Source organism: Somniosus microcephalus, chromosome 32 (genome assembly GCF_052327205.1).
Source record: "Somniosus microcephalus isolate GS21.2 chromosome 32, FLI_Smic_1.0, whole genome shotgun sequence".
In the NCBI taxonomy this organism is placed as follows: domain Eukaryota; kingdom Metazoa; phylum Chordata; class Chondrichthyes; order Squaliformes; family Somniosidae; genus Somniosus; species Somniosus microcephalus.
In genome coordinates, this window is record NC_141018.1 from 41,329,412 (window position 1) to 41,345,112 (window position 15,701).

General features: G+C 46.5%; 1 protein-coding gene across 1 annotated transcript in view; it reads left to right on the forward strand.

Moving 5' to 3' along the window:
- LOC147097526 (thrombospondin type-1 domain-containing protein 4-like) overlaps positions 1-15,701 on the forward strand; it is a 452,248-nt gene that overhangs the window by 52,804 nt on the left and 383,743 nt on the right. Inside the window, exon 7 of the mRNA XM_085972010.1 lies at positions 13,476-13,612. Coding sequence (XP_085828136.1) covers positions 13,476-13,612 — 137 coding nt within the window. The remainder of the gene's footprint in view (positions 1-13,475; positions 13,613-15,701) is intronic.

Consider the following 15,701-nt stretch of genomic DNA (forward strand, 5'->3'; position numbering starts at 1 on the left):
ATCCCAAGAGGTGTCTGGCGTAAATCGTGTTCACTGGGCGCGTGTATTGCCCTTTTAGTAGTTCGAGGGCCGCCGTGTACGTAGTAGCGTCCCGGATGAGTGTATATACTTGAGGGCTCACCTGGGCGGTCAAAACTTTTAGTTTGTTCTCCTCCGATGTCACGGCGGAGGCTTCTAGGAAGGATGCAAAGCAGCTCAGCCAGTGTTCGAAATTGGTCGATGAACCCGCTGCTTGAGGGTCGAGGTCCAGGCATGCTGGTCTGAGGGCTCGCAGCAACGCCTGCTGTTGTTGCTGTTCAGGTGTCGACATTTTACTTTTAGTTAATAAAATTGATACGCTTATCAATTACTCCATAAAAGGCGATGAATTAGGAAAGTAATGAAGAGGTTTTTATTAACTAAAGAACAGAGCATGCCTCTCGTGGCCAACTGGTTCCAAGAAGGAAGTGGGTTGCCGAAACACCCACCTTTATACCTGGTCATGTGGGCGGAGCCAGCTGAGGCATGCATTGGTACACAGCGCCAACCAGAGGTAACAATATGCAATAACGATAACAGTAGGATACAATAACAGTGGTTTACCACAGTGAGGTAGAGCTGGGTGTCGTCAGCTGACGTCTTGTCTACAGATGATGTCGCCAATGGGCAGCATGTAGATGAGAAATAGGAGTGGGCCAGGGATATATCCTTAGGGGACTTCAGAGGTAACGGTGCAGGAGCAGGAAGAGAAACCATTGCAAGAGATTCTCTGGGTATGACTGGATAGGTAAGAGTGGAACCAGACGAGGGCAGTCCCACTCAGCTGGACAACAGAGGAGAGGCATTGGAGGTGGATGGTGTGATCAACCAAGTCATAGGCTGCAGACAGGCTGAGAAGGATGAGGAAGAATAGTTTACCACACTCACATAGGATGTTATTTGTGACTTTGATAATGGCCATTTCGGTGCTGCGGCAAAGGTGGAAACCTGATTGGAGGGGTTCAAACATGGAGTTGCGAGAAAGATGGGCCGAATTTGAGAGGCAACAACACGATCAAGGACTTTGGGAAGGATAGGGAGGTTGGAGACGGGGCAGTAGTTTACAAGGACACTGGTACAAGGGTGGGATTTTTGAGGAGAGGAGTGATGACGGCAGATTTGAAAGGGATGGGGACAGTACCTGAGGAGAGGGAAAGACAAGCATGGGGGCCAGGAAGGGAAGTTGGGTGGTCATCAATTTAGTGGGAATAGGTTCGAGGGAGCAGGAGGTGGGTCTCATTACACGGAATTTACAGCAGAGAAACAGGCCATTCAACCCAGTTTATGCCAGTGTTTATGCTCCACACGAGCCTACTCCCACCCCTCTTCCTCTAACCTTATCAGCATATCCTTCTATTCCTTCCTCCCTAATGTGCTTATCTAGCTTCCCCTTAAATTTATACTATTTGCCTCAGCTACTTCTTGTGGTAGCGAGTTCCACATTCTTTCCACTTTCTGAATAAAGAAGTTTCTCCTGAATTCCTTATTGGATTTATTAGTGACTATCTTATGTTTATGGCTCCTAGTTTTGGATTCCCACACAAGTGGAAACATATTCTCTATATCTACCCTATCAAGCCCCTTTATAATTTTAAATACCTCTTATTAGATCACCCCTCTTCTCTTCTCTTTTCTACAGAAAAGTGCCCCAGCTTGTTCAGCATTTTCTGATGAGGATGATACCAGAACTGAGAGGTTATTCTTATGACTCTTTTTTGCACCTTCTCCAATTCCTCTATCTCCTTTTTATAATATGGAGACCAGAACTGTGCGATCTAACCAAGGTTCAATACACGTTTAACATAACCTGTCTGCTTTTCAATTCTATCCCTCTAGAAATGAACCCTAGTGCTTTGTTTGCTTTTTTAAAATGGCTTTATTAATCTGCACCGCTACTTTTAGTGATTTGTATATCTGTACCCGCCAAATCCCTCTGTTCCTCTACCCCATTCAGACACTTCGGCCACGATTTTGCGTTCGGTGTCGGGATGGGTGCGGGTCGCCTGGTTTCCAGGTTCCGGTCTGCTCCACAGACGTGATTTTCCCTTGATTTACCTTGTTAAGCCTGCCCTGCGGGCTTGCCGGCCAATTAACAGGAAGCGGGTCTGATGACGACTCATCTGCCGGTTTCCTTAAAGGAACCATGCACAATTTTATTTTGACGGTTGATTTCTCAGTGTTTGACAGCATTGAGGTGCTGAAAACACTGACAATCACTGCACAAAGGTGAACTCTTGAAACACAGGCTCTCCAATGACTCCCTCCATATGCTGGAATAGATGGCAGCTGCAGATGAGATGGCAGAAGTGATTTGTCACTGGTGAGAGAGGTTCTCCCAATGAGGTGGCACTGGACATATAGTTGGATTTAAAAACTTGTAAGCTAAAGAAATCTGTATATGCTTTAAAAATGCAATAACCAACATTTTTTTTGCTCTGAAACTCACCATGTGCAACATTGAACCCTTCACACCACTTCTGCAGCTGTCATCTTTTCACAAACATTACACCAGATTCACAACACGCCACACTTACTTGGCGTGTTGTCCGGACGTCGGGAAATCCAACCCAGAAGCAGGAAAATTGAAAAACAGGCTGAACACTACTGACAAGTGTAATGTATGTACCTTTAAGGGGGGGGAACTACTTTTACAGCTCATGTATACTGTAGTACCGGCAGTGACCACACCTGTATATAACGCTGAGTAGTAATCTGTATAGTTCAGTTGCAGTCTGATCCACGTTGAATAAACACCTATTGTACCGTTCTCCGCAGTCTGTGTCTTATATACGGACATAACAACAAGTACCTGTTAATAGGCAGGTAATTGCCTTTAATCCGTTCCCGCCGCTAGGTGTCGGGTCCATTTGCGAATCAGGGACCCAACACTTGGGAAAGTTGTTTGACGGCGGGTTCGGGACCCGCCGTCGATCAATAGGCCTTTAACCTCTGACCCACCTCTCTGAGCGCCGGCAAAATTGCAGCCTTCTTATCCAACCAGTATGTGGCCTCCTTATTCACCTTATCAAAATGTAACACCTCACACTTATTTTTATTGACATACATTTCCCAGGTCTCAAAATGGCCAATGTGTTCAGCTCTGGCTAGGACACCAAATTCCAGAGCTTGCTGCTCTAGCTCCGACAGCACCATGAGGTTGGCTGGTCTTTCCCTGGTTTTACTCCTCTCCCTGGTGTTGTGTGCTGTCTTATCCTGCAGAGAGAGTGGGTGAGTTAGTGAGTGTCTCCAACAAAGCAGAGTGCAGATATGTGGGGCTTCTACTTGCAGTGCAGATGCTAAGAGGGAGCAGAAGCAAGATGCAAGCAGGATGGGGAGATGTTGAATGGAAAGAATGGGCTCGAATTTCACAGGGCCGTGGAGGCGTGTGGGGTGTTAAAATTGCAAAAGGTGGTGGGCGGGCTCAACCCCGCCTCCAAGCAATTTTAAATAACTTGTGTTTACTGCTCCCGTCTCCGTCCCTCCTCCAAGAGGTGGGCTAGGCCCTTAAGGCCCTTAACAAGTACTAAATTGCCTCTATTATCCCATTTTGAAAGGCCTTTGTGATTTTTCCCACGCGAAGTACGCCTGCTCTGAAACACGACGGTGAAACCTGGCGGGAACACAATTGGATTGCTGACTATTAGCTGCAGCTCCACCATTAAATAGGAAATTTGATCAGCCATCATTTGCAGGTGGCAGGACTTTGTTGTCTCAGGTCTGGAGGAACTTTTAGAAGGTATAACCACAGCTGTGGAAGTTTGGAGCCTGACACCCATCTCCAGTGTGACCTCCTGGGAAACCCCTCTCGCCACCTTGACTGAGCGCTTCCTCAACTGAGGCATATACCAGAAGCATGGGAGCCATTTATTTTCTTCCCTTCTGGACATCAGATGAGGACGAAGACCAGCTGCGGCACCAGCAGAACCATGAACAACAGCAGCAACAACAGGAGCGCCAGGGTCTCCAGAATCGTCGTGGTTTGCTGTGCACTTCACAACATGGCACAGCGTCGTGGCTTGCAGATTCCTGAGGACCAAGTGGCTCCTCACATATCCTCCTCAGATGAGGAGGAGGTGGAGGAGGAGGAGAGCGAAAACGAACATCTTGCAGAGGCCCATCAACTAGCGGCAGCAGTACGCAAGAACATTGCTGCCCGAGATGCAAGGAACGCACTCATCTTGGCCAGATTTGCTTAGCCTAGCCAATCAAGCACTTTTGCCTCGCAGCTTCTTATCAGAGCTTCGACAGTGGCCAAGAACCAGCGGATTCCTAACAATTTGACCACCATACTGACAATTGCAAGTAATCCTAAGCCCTCAATGTGGAAGTCCCATTAGCGAAATGACACACACCACAACTGCAGCAGTAGCCATCAGAATTTTTATTTACAGTAACCATCTGATGGCTTTTTAACATTAAACATCAAATTTCACCCAAGTGACTACCCTTGTGACTATTTGTGCAGTATCTTTCTCTTACGCGTGCTCCTACGTGGTGCTTCCCCGGTGGCTTCAGCAGATGTGGAGGCCCCTTGCTCACTTTCTTGCTGCTCCTGTCTCGACACCTTTGGCGGGCGTCCTCTGGGGTTGTGAACCTGTGAGGGCTCGCCAACAGTCTGCTGCTCCTGCGGCTGTGCAGGGGTTGAGACGCTGATCTCAGTTGGGTGTGGACTCTGGTGGGGCTCTGACCGAGGGCTCTGCAGTGGCATGGAAGTGTGAGCACTTGGAGAGGAGCCCCCACTTCCTTGATGTCTGCCACCAACTTCCCTCTCATGGGTCAGGTCCCCCTCAGCGCTTGCAAGTGGCTTGAGAGCACCTTGCTGCACATCAGGGGGGCCATGGGGACCTATATCTGCACTGGCAGTCCTACTCAGAAGGACTTCCATGAAGGTCTGGTTTCTCTGTTCAATAGATGACCATCGCTTCTCCAGAGATGTCATTCTATTCAGAACACTCACCATGTTTTCTGCACTCTGGCGACTTATCACCTCCATGGAGGTTGCCATCCTTTCCATGGTGATGCGTTCATGCGCCAATGACTCCACAAAGGCTCTGCTCATGTTCGCAATGGACTCCTCCATTCGCTCCACACTTGCAGCGACCCTGGCGACAAAACCTGCCAGAGACTCCTGCATCTGTTCCTGGAGTTCCAGCACCGCTGATCTTGTGGATGGACCCAGAGGCAGAGGATCGACATGCAGCGGAGCTGAGCTGGGAGAGTCCTGCGCCCTCTGACTAGGACTCTCCACTGCTGTCCCTGTCTCCACCATCTGCTGATGCTCACTTGTGAGCTGTGATACACCAGGTGACAACATTACTTTATCTCGCGAAGGTCCCACCGAGGTATGAGTGCCTCTGTTGGTGCTGGGTGCGCTGAATTCTGCTGACATTGCGCCCTCAGAGGTTGCAGCTTCCTCTGAGGTGTCTGGATGCTCAGGCTCTTCCTCCTGGCTCGTGGGGATGGGTGCTGTCGATGGTCCTGTGGGGGAGTAAAGGAAAGAGTCAGAGATGTGCTGCCAAGGTTACATGCACATTGCATATTGCAGATGATCATAAGTCCATCTGTTAGAGCTTCAGAATCATTATCAGCGACTCATGCAATGTCAATGAGCGAGATGGAAAACTATTCTGTCACCAGCTTGCTGTGATGCACCCGTCTGTCCGTCCCCCACTTGCGCATCGTCCTCCACTCCCACGATCTCCAGGACCGCATCCTCCCAGGGGCTGAGCTGGGCTACTGAGTGTGGCCCTCCTCCTGGCCTCGCTCTTTCCCTCTTATTGTGAGCTCTCTTTTCCTGCAATGAGGGAGACAAGTGGAGTTTGAGTGAGAATGAAGGAGTGAGTGTAGAGAATCCATAGTATAGGTGCTTGGAAGGAGACAAAGATGGAGTGAGGTGGCAAGACCAAGGGCCCTCCCTGTGTGTTGTAAGTTGTTTTCATAGCATCACAGTGATAGGGAGTGTGAGGGCTGCATAGTCGAATAGTTAGGTGACTGTGACCATAGAGAGAGAGGGAATGGGTAAGGGTGCATGGATGTCAGTGTCAAGTGGGATGTGGAGGAAGAGATTGCTAAAGCTGAGTGCTGGTGAGGAGAGGCAATGGGGATCAGATTGAGGGTGATGGGAAAGTCATACTCACTTTTCCAGTGTTCAGAAGGTCATGAAACCTCTTCCTGCACTGAAGCCAGGTTCTGCAGGTTATCGACAAAGAGTTGACCTCCTGGGCCACCTGGATCCACACAGCCTTGGTCTGCTGGGGAGGCTTCTTCCTCCCTGAAGAAGGGAAGAGCACCTCTTTATTGGCTCTTGCTCCCTCCACCAAAGCTTGCAGGGCAACGTCATCAAACCTGGGAGCAGACCTAGGTCTCCTGCTGCTCACTCTGCCTCCAGGTCCCTCTCACTGCAAAGGCCAAAAGGTTGGCAGTCTGCAGAAGAAGCAAGGCTTCTTGCAGACCTTAAATGCAGCAGCAATGATGATGTCATCGGAGGCGAGTTTCAGACTGAAAAAACGCATTGGGCCATGGGTTCCCACACGCTGGAACTCAATTGCCCACTTAAGTTAAAATCGCTTCATTCTCCCACATCGATTTAGAATCGGGTGGCTAACACGAAAAGCGGATGACACGACCCCAGCCCGCCCCAGTGACAAAATCCAACCCAATGTGTCTGGAGTGTGAAATGTGTCCTGTGAGAAGTTGTTCATTCTGGAAAAGAGAATGGTGCTGGTGGCTACTGTGAGCAAGGAAGAGGCGAGTGTGTGTTTGGAATTAGAATGCAAGGTGGTTTAGCATGCCTTTGTTTTGCATGTAAGGGAAGTGATGGAGAAGAAGGACTAGATCAGAGTGGTGAAGGAGAGGGTGGGAAGGAGGGCAGCAGATGTTACTGAGAGAAATGGCGAATGTAGAGCTGTACTCACCCTTGCTACTCCAGTGAGGCCATTGAACCTTTTCTGACATTGAATCCTGGGGGTGATGTTCCTGTCAGCTGACCACCTTAGGCACCTCCGTCCAGGCCTGGCAGACCTCATGCTTAGGCACCCACTTTCCATTGCTGGTGTAAAGGACTTCCCTTCCTTCACTTCTTCCAAAAGGACCTCCAGTTAGACTTCAGAGAACCTGGGGGCTTGTTTCCATGAAGTCTCTGACATTTCCCTTCTCTGCTTATCAAATTGTACCCAGGAGCCAGGAGGCAATGCATGCTCGCTTTAAGAGGAGCATTACCTTATAAAGGCTGACCCACCAGGAATTGCACTGCTGAAGTGGGTGGCTTTCCCGTTGTGTCAGCCAATGAGGGGAGAAACCCACCAGTGAGACTATAATGAGACCCGGGAATTGAAATACCCCAGACCTGAATACTGCAGTAGGAAAGTCCAATCCCACCACCCATCCGCCAGAATCTAGCTCTGATTTAAAATCGGACCCCATATCTTTTCTGTAATTCAATGACCAACACTGAACACAGATGTTGTCTCACCAAGACCAGATACAACTTCAACATCATCTTCTTTGACTTATAAGTCACACTGCAAATACTTAACTGGCAATTCTAATTGCCTGTCCTTCAAAGTCGCCAGATCTCTTTCCTGCTCTTTTTCATTTATCATACAAACCATTTGTTCTCTCCCTTCTTCTATCTAATCTCATAACTTTACAAAGACCTAGCCTGTCCAGGCCCCTTTGGATTATCATGCATTGGTTATTATCATTGACTAATTTGGTGATATTTGCAAACTTAAATACTTTGGACAATATTTCAACCTCTAAGTTATTTATAAAAATTATAAACAACAGTGGCCCCAACACTGAGCCCTGTGGGACTATACTGGCGACTAGTTTCTATACTGATAGATCCCTACTCACCACCATTCAGTCATACATTAAATTTAGTGAGGAATGTTCCAATCTGTGCCTCACGTGCTCTGTATGATACAGCATGAAGAAGCAGCTTAAGTGTATATGCTGGTGGGGGAATGAAAGAAAACAAAAGAAAGACTTGCAATTAAAAAGCGCCTTTCACGACCACCGGACGTCTCAAAGCGTTTTACAGTCAATGAAGTACTTTTGAAGTGGAGTCACTGTTGTAATGTGGGAAACGCGGCAGCCAGTGCTCCCACAAACAGCAATGTGATAATGACCAGATAATCTGTTTTTTGGTTATGTTGGTTGAGGGAGAAATATTGGCCAGGACACTGGGGATAACTCCCCTACTCTTCTTCGAAATAGTGCCATGGGATCTTTTACGTCCGCATGAGAAAGCAGACGGGGCCTCGGTTTAACGTCTCATCTGAAAGACGGCACCTGCAACAGTGCAGCACTCCCTCAGCACTGCACTGGAGTGTCAGCCTAGCTTTATGTGCCCAAGCCCCTGGAGAACAACCTTCTGACTCAGAGGCGAGTGTGCTACCAACTGAGCCACAGCTGACACTAAAGACACTGATGAAGATCAACGTTTTTGTTGCAAAGTTGTAAGTGATTGTACTGGAAAACATCTGGTGCCATGACAGAGCAACATCTAGCACTGTGTCAGAGCAGCTATTGTCACTCCCCTTTACACTTATTTTTATTTGTTCTGTTGAATAAATGGACCAATTGGCAACATTTGTAAATATTTACAGGAATTTTCAAAATTGTTCAGCTACAGGTCTCTGAACAGCAGGCTGCTGCTGCTGCTGTCATATTGGTCCTCGTTCGAGGTCCAATCTAAGGCAGCCCATAGCGCCACTCATCCTGATGTTATTTAAGAGAACCTCTAAAATGTAGAAAGTAAACTCTCAGCAAAAGTACTGCGAACAAACCCTTTCCCACTAACAGGCAAGAAAGCAGCTGTGAGTACTGAGTACTTATTACAGTATTTCCATGAGATTGATTCACCCCCTCAATTACCGCTATGTTCTCACCTTGCCTTCACTGGCGAGTTTCAGGAAGCCCGGGAAACCCATAGATACGGCGTTAAATTTAAAAGTCAGTTGAAATATCACTCCAATTGAGTGATTAGCATATGTTAATAGGCAACCCGCCTCTCCTGAGGGGGTTGCGCGCAAGCATCCTAACGTGCTCCAGTTAAACGCTGAAGTCGATGGGTTGGAGCCGGCTCCCCGACGCGCTGACATTTTTGCCGGTTTTAAACCCCTCCCCCCCCAAACGCACCCAAATCCACGCGCTCTTCCAGGTTAGCACATTTTCTGCAGTTTTTGTAACCGTTCCCCTATAACCCTGATGTGGCATGTATGTGGACATTTCCTCTCTAGTGCCTAGTCAGCCACAAGACCAGTATATGCCAACAAAACAATCAGAAAATCAATAATGTTACAACACAAAAATGTAGCTTTGAAGAGAATCCAACTTTTTGTTTGCAGCTGAACAAGGGAATAATAATTGTGTCCTTGCAATGTTGCTGCTCAATTTCTTTTTCTATTTTCCAATCGTTTCCCTGAAGCCACTGACTCATAACCTGTGGAGTTCCAGCTCCACACATTCCAGTTGTCCTCCAGTACCTAGCCCATGGCCATTCTTCATATGTGAGATGGACAGCGAGTGTTGGCAGGTCATTTGATATTTGGGTGCATCACAGCTGTGTCTGATCTTGTCTGCGCTTGATGCGCACTTTTCAGCAGGTGGTACTGAATAGTGATCAGGATCATGAACCTTGACTTGATTTTTAAAAAACCCTTCCTGAGCCCAAGACAGAGTCCAATTATTGTGCTGCTGTGGCTAAGATCAGCTAACTCAGCACAGACTTGGAAATTAAGCTGGGACCTCCTGGTTGGCATGGTTCAGTTAGCTTACTTTTAATTGTCTGCCGTGAGGTCCATAAGTTTTTGGCTTCATTAATTTAATTGGTTGAGGTGTTTCAACAGGTTCTCTTGGCCAGTATGACACCTGAAGTAATAAACATATTGGCCCAATAATTTAAATTTTTGAAAAAAGTAATTTTATATTCTAACGGGGCTAAAAATAAACTTACCTTGCTTTAAAGTATTTAAAAATAATAAACCTGTGGAAAAAATGTTTTAATGTTAATTAATTCACCACTTACCTTGTAAAAAGCAGGCCTTACGCCTGCTTTTTATATTTCTAAATTCTGCAGACTTACCCTCACGGAAAAACCTGTAAAAAAAAACGAAGTTCCATGCGCACGCGCAGCCTCCCCCGCACACGCGTTCGACCTCTGAACCTCTTGGTTCAGAGGAACGGAAGTGCTGGTTTCCTGCGCATGCGCAGTGCATGCAGGAAACCGGCACTTCCATCAGGCCTACGGGTGAGTACCCCGTGCGTACTCACCTGTGGAGACCCGAAGTTCTGGGCCATTGGTATTTGTGCACATGTTAGAGGCATGGCTACTTGAAAACTGCATTTTGTTTTAAATTTTGAAGGTTTTTTGGTGGTAAACTTTTTTGCAGAGATCATCTGTTCCTCATTCTCTCATGTGTACTGTGCAAACTGTGTACATAGACTGAGTCATTCTCTGTGTACAACAGCACACAGACCACATGACACTCTGTATACAGCACACCGACCAAATCACAGGTCTGTGTACACTGGCACACAAACCAAGTCACTCTCCAGTATACAGTGTATATTAGCAAACAAACTGTCCCATGTAGTCTGTACACAGTGCACAGACCAAGCCAATGACCTGTGTACAACTACAGTACATGTAGACTGAGTCTCTGTATAGTGCACACAAAACTGTGTTAGTGTGTCCAATGTTCCTGCTTTGTATTTTTAGCCTGGACAACAAGAGCTGTGGATAGGATTGCCAATTCTCCAGGATTATCTTGGAGTCTCCAGGAATTAAAGATTAATCTCCTGGACTCTGCTGCGAGCAACCTGGAATAAAAATCATAGGGGCGCTAAAAAAATGTGTTTCTTTATTTATTTTTGAACAGTTTTGTTTATTAGTTATAAAAATGTTGGGGATGGAAAGAAAGGTTGTTTGACTGGAAGTGGTTGGACGTGGGAGGGCACGTGATGAAATCTCCAGAAATACAACCAACCACAGTTGGCAACACTCGGTTTGGATGCAATGCATGATATTTTTTGACTGGATGGCAGAGATTTAAAAGTTCTATGTGATATTTAGGGACGGCTCTGGATTATTTTACAAACTGCAGCAAAGTTGCTTAATATGTCACAGACAGAGCTGGGCTAATCCAGGGTACCAGGAGCTGATGGGAAGCCATTTTACAATTTCACAGCAGAACATACCTCTAGAGTTTTTAGCTATACATCACCAAATCCACCAAAATCTATAACATTGACCTGTATAAAAACTTCCTCTGCAGGTTAGGCAGATGATATTTCTCATGGATATGTACTCCATTTCCTTGTCCATGAGCTCAATGTGTTTTCCAGTAGCTTCCATGGTAACGTGGAGAGCAACAAGAAGAACAACTTGAATTTATACAGCATCTTTCATGAACTCAGGCTGTCCAAAAGCGCTTTACAGTCATTGAAGTACTTTTGAATTGTAGTCACTGTTGTAGTGCTGCATGTTGAATCCCAGTTACCTTCCATTGATGGGATTTACTTTACAGACCTAAATAACAACAACTTGCATTGATATAGCACCTTTGATGTTGTAAAACATCCCAAAGCATGTCACCGGAACTTTTATCAAACAGAATTTGACACCGAGCTACATAAGGAGACAATAGGACAGCTTGGTCAAAGAGAATAAGTTTTAAGGAGCGTCTTAAAGGAGGAGAAAGAGGTAGAGAGGCGTAGAGATTTGGTAGGAAATTCCAGAGCTTAGGGCCTAGGCAGCCGCCAATGGTGGAGCGGTGAATATTAGGGATGCGCAAGAGGCCAGTATTGGAGGAGCGCGGAGATCTTGGGGGGTTGTAGGGCTGGAGGAGGTTACAGAGGTAGGGAGGGGCAAGGCCATGGAGGAATTTGAAAACAAGGATGAGAATTTTTAAATTGAGGTGCTGCCGAACTGGGTGCCAATGTAGATCAGCAAGCACAGGGGTGATGGGTGAACGGGACTTGGTGCGAGTTAGGATACGGGCAGCAGAGATTTTGGATCAGTTCAAGTTTACAGAGGTTGCAAGGTCAGAGGCAGGCCAGGGGAGCATTGGAATAGTCAAGTCTAGAGGTAACAAAGGCATCGATGAGGATTTCAGCAACAGATGGGCTGAGGCAGGGGCAGAGGCAGGCGTTGTTGCAGAGGTGGAAGTAGATGGAGAGGATATAGGGGTGAAAGCACAGCTCAGGGTCAAATAGGGTGCCAAGGTTGTGAATGGTCTGGTTCAGTCTCAGACAGTGGCCAGGGAGAGAGATGGAGTAGTAAATGAAGTAATAGGGATGGAGATAAAGGGAAAGTGGGAATTAGTGCGATTCAAACCAATTGCATTATGCAGCAAATTCTCTGATTCCACTGTGGCTTTATTATTAATTAATTATAAAAATAGAGGGCTAGAAATTCGGTATTGCTCCAGTTGGGGCACTAACTTTTGAGAAGTTGGAAGTTTAGCGCCTAGTGCTAATCAATCTCGCTGCCCGCTAAATTCAGCCTCAGCGCTCAAAGAATGCAGGCGCTAATGCCGTAGGTGAGTGGCGTTAAGTTCCAAGCGATAACGAATATGAGGTGTTGTGTAATCGGGAGTGAGCATTGGCGCAGGCGCCTTCCAGCCATTAAAGGGGAGGGTCACTGGAGTCTGCACACCAGCCCCCAATGATTCGGAGAGTGCAGAACGGCGATATGCTGTGGGATGAAATGCAAAGTCCTTTGAGGCCCGCAACACTCCGGGGACTAAGCAGCCTTTATTTGGCTGCAGATACATCCTGTGCTCCCTGCCACTCATAACTGACCTTTGGAACAGAAGTTCCTTGACAGTTGGGGCGCATCCCTTTAAGTAGTACCCCGCCAGCCGCTTGGTTCACGCCTCCGCTCCCTGGCGCTGTCAGCGTGAGGCGGTAAGGCGGGGAGCGCTACTTAAGTTTGCAGATCGGGCACCCAGTGAGCGTTGCACGCTCGCTGACATCACGATCTGCATGGCGAAAGGTGCCAAGGCGTTAACTGTTACCCCCGGTGCTACGGGGGCGCTAAGATGCCGAATTTCTCTCTCTTTCAGCTGCATACAAACAGCAACAGTCCCCTATAGCACTGCTCATAGTTCCTAAAATACATTGCATGAATTGTCCTTCCTGCAGGTTTGATATTTTAAACATGCTGTTGGATTCTAATTAATTTCTCTCACCTGTTAGACATCAGATTGGTTTGTAATTAATTTCTCGCCTGAGTTAGACATGAGGTTGGATTGTAATTAATGTATTTTCCTTGTTGGACTTGCAGTAGAATTCTAAATAATGTCTTGTTTCCAGTAGACTTGCGGTTTTATTATAGTTAATGTCTTGCCCCAGTTGGACATGAGGTTGGATTTTAATTAATGACTGGCCTCGTCAGATGTGAGGTTGGATTGTAATTAATGTCTTGCCATTTCTCTGCTTTCTTTCAGTCCGTGGCCATCAGAAATGTGAATTGAACTGCAGGGCGGCTGGATACCGCTTCTACGTACGTCAGGCTGAGAAAGTAATCGATGGCACACCATGTGACCAAAATGCAACGTCTCTCTGTGTCTCAGGACAATGCAAGGTAAGACTTGGCACGTCTATAGCAGTCATCAGGCGTAAGCATTTACCGCCAATGAGGGTGGAGGGTGCAGTATGAATATTCACAACTTTTGGGCTTCTAAATTTGTTTTATTCTTGGATAGTTTTTGCTGGTTACAGTTTTAGTTGATATACTGTATGGTGTGAATACATGATATTGCTACAAAGACCTGCGTGGCATCCTTATTTTTTTATAATGGTGGGGAGTAGGTTTTTTAGGGCTACTAAAGCAAGAGATGGGCCCCAATATTGATAGGGATGGGTTTGACAAGCTGGGTGGTGCGGTGTGACGGGGGAGATTTGGTCGCAAGCGTGCAACTTTTTTTTTTAACAAGATCCCCGCACAGAAGTTAGCTTGATAGACAGGTTTGGCTTCCAGTCGGGCGAGGAGCACTCAGGAGCAGGCTGCAGCCGCAGGTAGGGAGCCTACAGCTGCTAGTGGGAGCGTTGGGGAGGGGTCCAATCCCCGACCCCAGGGTGGGGGGAGCTTTGGATGGAGGGGGTGTTCTGATGGGATGTGGGGGTCCGATCCCAGGGAAGGAGATAAGCTTGGGGGGCTGGGGAGAAGCCCTCTTGCTTCTCCTGGCCCAAAAGCAGTGCTGTAAGGGCACTTACCTTTTCCCTGAAGCTGTCCTCGCCTCCCGAGGCCTGGGAAACCCAGCCAACCAGGGTTAAACATGTAAAGCAGGTTAAATGGGAGGATCCCAGCCTCGTTATAATATTTAAATAGCCAACTCGCCTCCTGGGAGCGTATTGGCTGCATGCCTCTGTTAAACCCGTAAGTGAGCAGGTTGGAGGTGGGTTGGGGTTGGGTTTAAGATTTAAAAAATTTTAACATCTCAACCAACCCCAAACCACCCGTGATTGGGGGTTAAAATTACCCCATGGTTTCTGCAGAGCATAGAGTAAACAAGGTGATGTCATTAAAGGTATGAAAAGAAAAGTTAGCTTTTGCATACCTAGTGTGAAGTTGAACCTGACTGTATGATCAGCTCTTACATTTTTCAAATTTTTGGATGGAAGATTGACACTTTCTAAAAATTCTGATATACTGGTCAAGGTGCCTCAAGTTGGTCGTAACTCCCGCAGTCACATGGGGAAAGGATTAAATTGGCACATGAAACTGTACAGGACTGGAAAAGACTATTGTAGTCCATCTAGCCAATCCCATCATCAGTAACTGTCATACTTCTCTAACACCAGGTATCAATTTAGTTGCCCTTCCCTGTACCCCTGCAATACATGGGTGTCTTTCTCTTATTACGATGACCAGAATTGTACACATTGCTTCAGGGGGGTCTGGACCAGCTCTCTATACATTTTGAGAATCACTTACAGAGATATGTGCAGTGTTCGACACATAGCAAGATTATATTTGCTGTCTTGATTGTTCCTACACACTTCTGATTGTTAGCACTCCCAAACCATTCTCTTGTGTTGTGTCCTATAGAATAATACCAGTTAGCTTATATTGCCATTGTTCATTATCCTTTCCCAACCTCATGACATTAAGTGGTATCTGTTAGCCCAGCTCCCTGATCTGTCCAGTTCCTTTGGTATTTGATCAACCTGTTCCCAGTTGGTTGAAGTCCCTCCCAGTTTGATATCATCTGCATAGCCATTATTTCTTTCAAAATTAAAATGGACATGGATCAAGTAAAACATGACAAATTATAAACGAATTCTTGATGTTGTTCTTGGGTATGTTTGCAACTACTCCAGTTAATTGACTGTGGGCAGGTGCTTTCTGTGATTCACCAGCACATATCTTTAGGCATGAAAGCCAAACGTTTTTCATAATTTTAAACACCAATTGCTGGGTCTAGCACAGTTGCTGAAAAGGAATTAAAGGTGCCCCCTTTAGAAGTTGATTAAAACCAAATGTTGTGCAATGCTATTCAATCAGTGTTAAAGTGTACACACTTTTGGATTTTTTTTAAACTGCACTCATGTTTTTGTCAATTACACAGTTCAACAAATCTCTCTGCGATTATTGTAATGTTAAAACCTCTGCTAGTGTGGTACTGCAGTGCTCTCCAGTGGCAGCTCTCTGTCTTGCAGTTACCCTGCAT